Below are 11,473 nucleotides of genomic sequence, written 5' to 3' on the forward strand. Positions count from 1 at the left end.
GGAACAGAGGAGCAGGAGAAGCATATCATTATTACCTATTAAATTAGGTTTTTGTGGCTTTAATTAATCCGCCAAAATAGTATTCATGAAGAACAGAAACAACACAGAATATTTTATAAGAGGAAGTGCCAGTTTCCTGAGTTTTGATTTCAGACTGCTATAAATTATCCAAAACATTAATTTTTTGAGAATAACTAGGCAATTATCAACACCTACTGGGTACCTAGATCACAGAGGAGAGAGAACAGAAGAATTTCTGTTCCTAGAGAAGCTTACCAAAGAGGCCACTAACAAAGGCAAAACACAGATTAAATAAAGAAGATGAACTTGCACTATCAAATGCAGTCGGTTTATAATCTACCAGTAGCATTAACAGGAGACCATCAAACAGGCATTCTGCAACAACATGTGATGCGCACTAGACTCAGGGGGGTTAACTGTTTTTAAACCAATCTGTAGAACTTGCTGTAGTGTTTCTGTGAGACTGCCCAATTTTCTCATATTCTACTTTTATACGAGAAACAATTCCAAAATGATTTTCATTCTTTCTTCTACCTCTAGGCTTTGGTCTCATCTCCCCCTGCAGAAACAAAGTCCTTTGTTTCAAATATAACCTAGTGCTGTTCTATAAATGGAACAGTGCAAAAGTTGCATGTAAGTGGGAGACGTACTAGAGATTTAAAAGGCATTCAGATGAGGCACATATAAAATGAAAACTTGTATTACAGCCTGATTTCAAAATTTACTAGCCCAATACTTATTATTATTTCAAACCACTCATCATATATTAGCCATATACTCATAATAAAATGTTTCTTGATCATCGATTGTCTCATACCATTAAAACTCTGCTTATTCATCAAGGTTCTATGACATCTCCCCCCATAACATCAAAAAGCTTGAAAATCCATTTCTGATAGTTCTAATTTTAGTTTAGTTACTAGTGCAGTAACTCCTGCCAATCACTGTTTTTCTTTTCTAATTTTTTAATTTTCTAGGAATAATAAAACCTAACAGTCTTAACAAATTGTAACAAACCCCAAACCAAATACCAACACATGTCCAAAAAAAGAGGGCACTAAACAAAAAAGACTAACAAGGAAATACTGATTCTGAAAAGATCCAAGTATCTACTGCTTTTTTTAAATGAAAAATAATGATTTGATAACAACAAAAATTACCAAAAACAAACATTCTAACCCCTTAAAGTCTAACATTCTCTTCTTAGTATCTGTCTTTTGATTAATTTGGTCTTTAAGAAAAGCAAAACCACCAAAGCTTTTGGAAAGTCTTTACATCTTAAGAATTCAAAACAAAAAACAGCACTGATTTCAACCCATTTTTGGGTGCAATCTTAAGTGTAAATCACAATGTAACATTTATTAATAATGTAAATAAAACCATACATCATCTTGTTCCTGGAGAACGTAATATATATCAATGATGATCCACCGGGCTGAGTCAGAAGGATTAAAAACCAACTGACTATTACCAAATAAACCAAGTAACTTAATCAGAACTCATAAGTATTTGCTTTATAACTACAACACCAGAAGCTCTGATTTCAAGAGAGTGGCTGCGTTTGAAAATAATTATCTCCAACAGGTTTCACATGCCTAGAGATATACTGGGCAAATTTATCTTTGGATTTCCTATGATCCTAACAAAGAGCACTGTGCAGGCACTTATCTGTTCCACTGAAGAGCAGCTAGCCACCACTAGCTATAAAATAATTTACTATTCCTCACACAGATCTGCATATTTAAGGTCAAATCATATATCCCATGTAAATTATGATTTATATCCTCATGAAGAATATAGTTGCAAAAATCCTTACCAAAATATTAGCATATTGAATTCAGCAACTTAGAAAGAATAATACATTATGACCAAGACGGTTTTACCCCAGGAATGCAAGGTTATTTTAACATTCAAAAATCAGTCCATGTAATTCACCATATTAAAAGAATAAAAGAGAAAAACAATATGATCATTTCAAAGATGCAGAAAAAGCATTTGATAAAACTCAACACCCACTCATGATAAAAACTCTCAGCCAAATAAGAACATAAGGAAACTTCCCCAACCTATAAAGGGCATCTTTGAAAAAACCTACAGCTAACATCATAACTAACAGTGAAATCGTGAGTGCTTTCTCCCTTAAATCAGGAACAAAACAAAGATGCCTAGTTCCACCACTTATATTCAACATTGTACCCGAAATCCCAGCCAATGCAATAAGGCAAGGAAAAGAAAGAAAGGGTGTATAGATTGGAAAGGAAGAAGTAAAATTCTCTATTTAAATAATGACATGACTGTTTACATAGAAAATCCTAAGGAATCTACAAAAAAGCTACTAGAATACATAAATTAGCAAGTCGCAGGATATAAGGTCAATATACAAAATTCAGTTACATTTCTATATGCTAGCAGCAAACAACTGGAAAATGAAAAATTCTAAATACCTATTTACAATAGCATCAAAAAAACCCCAAAATATTAGGAACAGATGAACAAAAGACATGTAGGACCTCCACACTAAAAACTACAAAACACTGCTGAGAAAAATTAAAGACGACCTAACAAAATGGAGAGATATACCAGGTTCATGTATTAGAAGGTTCAATATTGTTAAGATGTCAATTCTCTGGGGCCGGCCTGGTGGCTTAGCGGTTAAGTGCACACGCTCCGCTGCTGGCGGCCCAGGTTCGGATCCCAGGCGTGCACCGACGCACCGCTTCTCCGGCCATGCTGAGGCCGCATCCCACATACAGCAACTAGAAGGATGTGCAACTATGACATACAACTATCTACCGGGGCTTTGGGGGAAAAAAAGAGGAGGATCGGCAATAGATGTTAGCTCAGAGCCAGTCTTCCTCAGCAAAAAGAGGAGGATTAGCGTGGATGTTAGCTCAGGGCTGATCTTCCTCACAAAAAAAAAAAACAAAAGATGTCAATTCTCTCCTAAACTGATCTACAGATTCAATACAATTACAATCATAATTCTATCAGGCTTTTCTATAGAAATTGACAAGCTAATTCTAAAATTTATATGGAAATGCAAAGAACGTAGAATATCCAAAGCAATCTTAAAAAAAAAGAAACAACAAAGCTGAGGATTTACACTACCTGACTTCAAAACTTACCACAAAGCTACAGTAATCAAGACAGTGTGATACTGGCATAGGGACAGACAAATAGATCAATGAAACAGAACAGAGCACCCAAACACAGATACACACTTACATGGTATTTGATTTTTGACAAAATTGCCAAAGCAATATAAAGGGGAAAAGAAAATCTTTGCAACAAATGATGCTAAAATAACTGGACATCCATAAGAAAAAAAATAAAATCTCAACCCCCCACCTCAGGGCACACACATTTATTAATTTGAGATAGATCACAGAACTAAAGGCAAAAACTAAACCTATACAACTTCCAGAAGAAAACGTAGGAAAATATCTTTATATCTTGGGTTTCTTAGAAGTCACAGAATGCAATAACTATAAAAGAAAAAAACGCCAAATTAGATTTCATCAAAATTTAAAACTTCTGCTCATCTAAGGACACTGTTAAAAAAAATGAAGAGGAAAGACACAGACTGGGAAAAACTCTTTGCAAAACATATATGTGACAAAGGACCAGTATCTAGGATACACAAAGAACTCCCACAACTCAATGGGCAAAAAATTTGAACAAACACTTCACAAACGAAAATATACAAAAGGACAAAAAGCACATAAAAAAATGCTCACTATAACTAATCATCAGGGAAATGCAAATTAAAACAACAGTAGATACTATTCAGCATCCACAAAAATAGCTCAAGTTAAAAGACTAAACACAAATGGTAGCAAAAATGTAAAGCAACTGGAACTCTCATACACTGTTGGTAATATTTTGGAAAAAGGTCTAGCAGTTTCTTATAAAACTAAACATATACCTATGTAGGTTTATGATCCAGCAATTTCACTCCTAAATGTTCACCGGAGAACTGAAAACAAATGTTCACAAAGATCTGCACACAAATGTTCATAGAAATTTATTCAAAATAGCCAAAAACTGAAAAAAAGCCCAGATGTTTATCAACAGAAGAATGTATAAACAAACTGAGGTATAGTCAGAAAATAGAACAGTACTCAGCTAAATAAAGGAACAAACTATTGATACAATAGCAACATGGATGAACCTTGAAAACATGAGGCTGAGTGAAAGATGCCTTACACAAGTGAGTACTTACTATATAAATCCACTTACATGTTCCATTTTATGGAATAAGCAAGACTAATCTCTGGTAGAAACAAAATCACAACAGTGGTTGCCTGGGATTGAAGGAGCATCTCCAGGAATGAAAGAACTTTCTGGGATGCTGGTAATGCTCCATGTCTTAAGAGAGGTGTAAGCTATACAGGGGTATGCATTTATCGATACTCATCGAATGTTACCCTTAAGATTGTGCATTTCATTATATGCAATTTTACACTCCCTTTAAAAAAAATATATACAGTCATGCGCCACATAATGACATTTTGGTCAACAACAGACCGCGTATATGACGGTGGTCCCATAAGATTAGTACCATATAGCCTAGGTGTATATTAGGTTATACCAACTAGGTTTGCATCTTCTAACAATGCGTTTCTCAGCACATATCCCTGTTGTTAAATGACACATGACTTTCTAAATACTGAACTCTAGTTTGTCACACAAGCAAAAATATTCAGAAGTAAAATATACTGATGTCTATAACACATACTTTGAAATACAGCAAATGGATAGTGGGACAGATGGATTTGTGAAAAAACAACAAATGATAATTGTAGAATCTAAATGATGTACATATTCACTGTATAATTCTTTCAACTTTTCTGCACTTTTGAAATTTTCATAATAAAATGTTGGAAAAAATATTTTAATTATGAGTTACTACATGGATAGTATACATGAGATCAATAACAATAGCTGCTACTACCACCATTAACTAAGTGGTTAACATAGTAATCTATGTGTGAAGCACCATGGTGGGTACTCACACACATCCTGCAAGGCAAGCAGCATTGTTCTCATTTTCCAGATGGGAAAGTTGATACACAGAAAGACTAAGGAACTTGTTCCAGACCCATACAGCTACTAAATAGTAATAAGGCAGGATTTTAAACCCAGGTCTGACTCCATAAGGCCTGCTTTTTCCATTACATCACATTGCCTTCACAATGAACTCCAAGGATCTGGCCCAATTAATTTTTTTATACTACCATGGAATTTTGTGTTATTGACTAGTAGTAGAAATAAGTGAGTTAATAGCAAGGGCTTTGGAAATCAATGACACTGTCATTTCACTGTAATGTGATAGGCTATAACATGACTGCTGCTGCTATCCTTGTCCCCTTTCATTGATATTATGAATGTGTTTTACAATACTAGACATGAATGCCAAAACCATGAAACAATTTTCTAAAACAAATTGGTCAAATCTTTACCTCATTTCTCGTTCTTCATGTTGAGCGATAAGGTTACTATAAAAATTCTCCAGTGTCACTTTGGTCATTGTCACCCTTTCCTTTGTGTGATTACTCATGGACGAGCAAGGTGTTGAGCCTGTCATTGCCATGGCTGCTAGAAACAAAGAAAAGAAGATGCATTAGCTTTGGAGTTAGAATCCACCAATTATGCATTCTCCTACCCTATTGGTAGGAATGTAAATTGGTACAAGTTTTCTGGAGGACAAACAAGTACAGTCATGCACCACATAACGACAATTCAGTCAACGACAGACCACATAAGATGGTGGTCCCATAAGCTTAGTTCCATATAGCCTAAGTGTATAGTAGACTATATTACCTAGGTTTATTTAAGTACACTCCATGATGTTCACACAATGATGAAATCCCCTAACAACACATTTTTCAGAATGTATCCCCATCATTAAGCAACACATGACTGTAATACGTAAAAAAAAAAGCCAGACAAACAGAATGCTCGGTGAAAATAAGTATACATTAATGTCTTATGACCCAGAAATACCATCCATAGGTATAAGACCTAGAGAAATTGTCACACAGGCTCTTAAGTGGACAGGTACAAGGATGTGTATTACAGAGATGTTCATTATGCCATCATTTGTGTTTTGGGAAGTTGGAGGCAATTCAATAAGGAAATAAATTATTTTTATTTTATTTTATTCTATGGACACATATGAAGAAATACCATGCAGGAGTCAGAAGCAACTCTACCTGTACCTAAAAGCAACGTGAACATATCTTTAAAATATACTGTTGTATTTTTAAAAAGGAAGAGAACAAGATCACAATACCATATGCATAAATTAGGAATATATAATATACACACAGTTCAATTCTTTGCCATCTAGGAATTTACCTTGAAGAAATCAAAGACCCATAAGGATTCATACACAAGGGGGTTCAATGCAGCATTGTAATGACAAAGGAAAACTAAAAATAACTTGAATATCCAACAACAAAACTAATTAATTATGAAAAACTCCTATAATGAAATAATATGCAAACAACTAAAACATGTTCAAATGTTTAATGTCAGGGGAAATGTTTCCAATCTATGTGAAAAGACTAGGTTACAAAACAGAATGTATACCATGATCTCAATTTTGTATATGTGTTTACAGTATGTGCACAGAATTATTAGAAAGATATATATCAAAATGTTATTAGTGGCTTAACACTAGGGAGTGAGAATACAATAAATCATTTTTTTATTCTTTTTCATGCTTTTCCACATCTTCTATATTTTCTTCAATGAGCATGTACTATTACCATCAAGGTATTAATAACTTTTAAGTGTACAGTTTCTACAGTTAAAAAAAAAAATCCATGACTCTATAATGCTCATCTAGGCCAACCCCATGGTGCAGTGGTTAAGTTCAGCACACTCTGCTTCAGTGGCCCAGGTTCGGACCCCCACTGTGGACCTATACCACTCGTCAGCCATGCTGAGGCCTCATCCCACATATAAAATAGAGGAGGACTGGCACAGATGACAGCTCAGGGCTAATCTACCTCAAGTAAAAAGAAGAGGAAGACTGGCAACAGATGTTAGCTCAGGGTGACTCTTCCTCACCAAAAAAAAAAAAAAAAAAAATTTAATTAAATTTAAAAAATAAATAAAAGTAAAAAAATAAAATACTCATATAAGTATCTATGTACTCTGACACGGCTTATGGTATTTGATAAATGTTTGCTATTTGAATTTACAAGTTAAAACAAAGACCTATGACAGAAACAATATTACAAAGAAAAAACCTGAATCATAATTTTAGTGATGGAAGATACATTAAAAACAAGGGACCCTAACCTCCCAGTTTTACATATGATAAAACCAATACCAACAAGGTTTAGATAGCTCATAGAATTTTTTCCCCCCTAAATTTATTTTTTTTTTTAAAGATTTTATTTATTTATTTTTCCCCCCAAAGCCCCAGTAGATAGTTGTATGTCATAGCTGAACACCCTTCTAGTTGCTGTATGTGGGACTCGGCCTCAGGATGGCCAGAGAAGCGGTGCCTCAGTGCGCGCCCTGGATCCGAACCTGGGCCACCAGCAGCGGAGTGCACACACTTAACCGCCAAGCCATGGGGCCGGCCCTCCCCCCTAAATTTAAATCGCATTTTCCCCCAGGTATTTTTATCAACCTATACTGTCACACTTGGCCAGATTGTTCACCAACCTTGACCTGCTCCAGCATTAGCAATAATGCTCGATATTTTACCCTTATCACGCCTTCCTCCCACATGACCTGTCTTTATGTCTTTCTTTTCATCTGAATATAAAGCTGAGTAAAAATTAGAAGGGGCAAAGGGCCATTTTCAAAGATAGTGCATTTTATGAAAAGTTTTCTTAAGATTCTCTCCTTAATACTTAGCAGTTTTCTAAATTGTTTTGTAGATTAAACTAAAGCTTTTAAGGAATGTGCAAACTTCTTATTATTAAGAAAAAAGACTTAACATTAAGCGATTTTATAAAAAGATACTCAAGGGAAAAATCACATAAAGAATAATCCCTTCAGAGCAGAGATTCAAAATCAAGGCTTTACTTCAGAGTCAAACATTTTGTTTTATGATGTGCCAAAATGATCAGTAATCACAAATTCGAGACATTGTATCCAGCTCTACATAACTATGAAATGTTATTTATTATGGGGAAGTTTCTAATACAAAGCAAACAAATGTTTTCAGGATATCAGTAGAAGAATTTTTTTAAAAACCTCTGTTTGGTTTATAAAGTTTGGGTGTGGTTCCTTATTTGTCAGCCTGTACCCACTCCACCCACAATGAAAACCACATGCACTCTAAGTTTGGTGAAGAAATTTTAAAACCAGATTTAAAAACAAGTCTGAAGCAAGTGAGCGCTTTGTACTCCTCCCTTGTCTGAAAATTTCTGGAGACCCTTTATATATATATATATGCAGTTACATTTTAACAACTGAAATTATTTCAACATAAAAATACAACAACTAGAGAGTGTTTAAGCCTAAGACAAACAGGGCCTTCCATATAATAGGTGGTTAATAAATGTAAGTTGAGCAAGTTAATGATTTTTCAGTTGTCAACAAAGCTAAAGAACAAAACTACATTTATATTGATGGGTATATAAAAACTTGAGGGTAAAAGTTTTGACCCATTTAAGTCACTGGCATGACTTCCTAAACTTTTAAAAAGATCAACAGGAGATTAAGTGCACCCAAAGATGCTCATATAGTAGGCCAACAAATTTTCCAGCAGAATGGTTTTCAATCTTCACATAGTCTCTAACGTAATGGCAAAGGTTGCACTGTCCTTCCCTTTAACTTTTCTTCAAAACCTCCTCCTCCTCCACTCATAAAAGGGTTAGCCTAATTCTAATAACCTTTCATCAAAAGATACAATTACTGTTGCCCTATAGCAATTTATAGGCTTTCTGGGTCAACCAAGTACTTTTTTGTGTGTGTGTGAGGAAGATCAGCCCTGAGCTAACATCCATGCTAATCCTCCTCTTTTTGCTGAGGAAGACCGGCTCTGAGCTAACATCTATTGCCAATCCTCCTCCTTTTTTTCCCCCAAAGCCCCAGTAGATAGTTGTATGTCATAGTTGCACATCCTTCTAGTTGCTGTATGTGGGACGCGGCCTCAGCATGGCCGGAGAAGCGGTGCATCGGCGCACGCCTGGGATGCGAACCCGGGCCGCCAGTAGCGGAGCGCGCGCACTTAACCACTAAGCCACGGGGCTGGCCCTCAACCAAGTACTTTTAATAAGACAAGGCTTTCCCTCCTGCTTTTGCTAATTCAAGCCTTCACGCCCTGACCTACAGGCCACTGCAGGCCCTTCACCTATTTGTTTCATTCTCCAACTCTGCAGAATTAGGGAATAACAGGTAGGTGAGAAATTCTTAAAAGTTTAAAAATGTAACAAAAAGAATATGATCCTTATAAGTCGGGGTAGGTACTGCAAACATAAAAGGAGATCAAATGAAAACCACTGTTTTATTCAATACAGATAGTTATGCCTGGTTGACCGGATTTACAATGGTACTCTGTTATCTCCATAAACACCCTCTTCTCTCACCAAATCTTTACTTCTTTGTGACCGACAATCCAATACCTTTCATTTGGACAATGATGAATCCAATTCAACATTGGAGCTAAGACTATTCCTTAAGAGTCACATATTTAACTTTTCCTACTGAACCGTAAGCCACTGGAAAGCAAGCACCCTGTCTTAAACTTCTTTTTAATATCCTTCCCCCATCTTACACACAATGCTATGTACTTTTTTTTTTTTTTTAAAGATTTTATTTATTTATTTTTTCCCCCAAAGCCCCAGTAGATAGTTGTGTGTCATAGCTGCACATCCTTCTAGTTGCTGCATGTGGGACGCGGCCTCAGCATGGCCGGAGAAGCAGCGTGCTGGTGGGAGCCCGGGATCCGAACTCGGGTCGCCAGCAGTGGAGCGCGCTCACTTAACCACCAAGCCACGGGGCCGGCCCTACAATGCTATGTACTTTTAAGTAAGCACCTTATAAAAGATTTACTAGGAAAACACTCGTTTTTTACGTCCATGACTAGGAGTTGAGAACATGTATGTGTGATGGAGATAGGGCTGGGACATGGAATGGTTTTCTATACAGAGTTGGAGGACAAAGTTCCCATCCTCTAATGAGGAAGCTGATACCTAATGTCTGGAGTGGAGAGTGGAGCCTTGTTACTGTGGTGGCGGTGGTTTTATGTTTAGGGAAACCACATCTACTGCCTGGTTAATTCTAATTCAGAACCAAGGTGAGCTGAAAGCGAGAGAAAGCACAGAGTCTACTTTACTCCAACCTTCCTCTGTACATTTCAAAAGTTTCTCTTCGTGTCTTGCAGTCAATTCAAAGTGCAACTGGGAAATTTGTTCTACTAGCCGTTCTGTACACTTTCTGACACGGACTTTCCTCTAAGTCCTTACCGACTTTCCTTTCCCACTCTCTTCTTAAAAGACGAGTCCTCACCAAATTCTCCTGTGATTTTTAAGATGATCTGAAGCCCCGTACCCTAAGACTAACCATGGGGAAAAGGGCAGACTCAAAAGCACCACACCTCGTTGTCGACATCTCTGCCTCACACAACAGCTCTCAGGTTCTCAGACCCCAAAAAAAGAACAGGAGATGGAAATTGGTAGTGACCGAGATCCCGGAGGGGACCGAGCGGTGGCAGCGAACAGACAAAGCTGACAACATGTACAGGAGAAAAGAGCCTGGCTCCCCGCCCCAGCTGCACACGAAGAAAGGGAAAGGCCAGGGTGGGGAGCCTGGGACGGGGGAAATGGGCAGAGACCCGACAAGGAGCCTCTGGAAACCGGGACGAGGGGGACTGTCAGGAGGGCAAGAGAGCGGCCGAGGGACCGAGAGGGTGGGGAAAGAGGAAAGAGGGCGCCGGCGGGAGGGGAGAGCCCCAAAAAGAGTCGGGGGAAAAGGAGATGAAGGAAAAAACCGGGGATGGACAGAAGACAGCGGCAGCAAGACACTCACCAGAGCCCCGGGGGAGGCAGGGCTGGGGGCCGCGGACAGCCTCAGACGCCGGCCCGGCCAGCGGTCGCGAAGCGGGGACAGGCGAAGCCCCGGCGGCAGCAGTCAGCCCTCCAGAAAATGCGCGGGGACCCGTGAAGGGCTTTGAGGTAGGGCCAAGGAGCCGTTGCGGGCGAGGACAACAGGAAGCGCCCCAACTGCCGGAAAAGACGGCAGCGCGCAGGGGCCAAGGCAGCCGAGTCCCCCGCCGCTGAGAGGGGCTGGCGCGGGGCCGGGGGCCGAGACTGCGCAAGCGTGGCTTCCCGGCGACGCGGCAGAGGTTTCAGGACTGCGCGTGCGCAGCCCCGCCCCACCACACCCCTCCCCGCCCTACCCCAACAGGAGAGGCCTCGCCGAGGGCAGAAGTGTGAGGTGCGCCGCGGGCTCCGGGTAGGGAGGGGTCAGCGGAGGTTCCCTT

The 11,473-nt window shown here is 38.7% G+C and overlaps 1 protein-coding gene across 2 annotated transcripts in view; it reads right to left on the reverse strand.

Annotated features, from left to right (window-relative positions):
• The window catches only part of STK38 (serine/threonine kinase 38), a 40,513-nt gene extending 29,246 nt beyond the window's left edge, over nt 1-11,267 (reverse strand). The window contains exons 1-2 of one of the 2 annotated variants that reach the window (XM_014782760.2): nt 11,020-11,267; nt 5,484-5,616 (exon numbers count right to left, since the gene is read on the reverse strand). In XM_014782760.2, coding sequence (XP_014638246.1) covers nt 5,484-5,614 — 131 coding nt within the window. In that variant the 5' untranslated portion in view covers nt 5,615-5,616; nt 11,020-11,267. Of the gene's footprint in view, nt 1-5,483; nt 5,620-11,019 lie in introns of both variants that reach the window. The other variant, XM_014782761.2, reaches the window with a different exon arrangement.
• Between the last annotated feature and the right edge of the window lie 206 nt (nt 11,268-11,473).

This window comes from Ceratotherium simum, chromosome 13, assembly GCF_057802395.1.
Source record: "Ceratotherium simum simum isolate JZ-2026a chromosome 13, ASM5780239v1, whole genome shotgun sequence".
Classification (NCBI taxonomy): domain Eukaryota; kingdom Metazoa; phylum Chordata; class Mammalia; order Perissodactyla; family Rhinocerotidae; genus Ceratotherium; species Ceratotherium simum.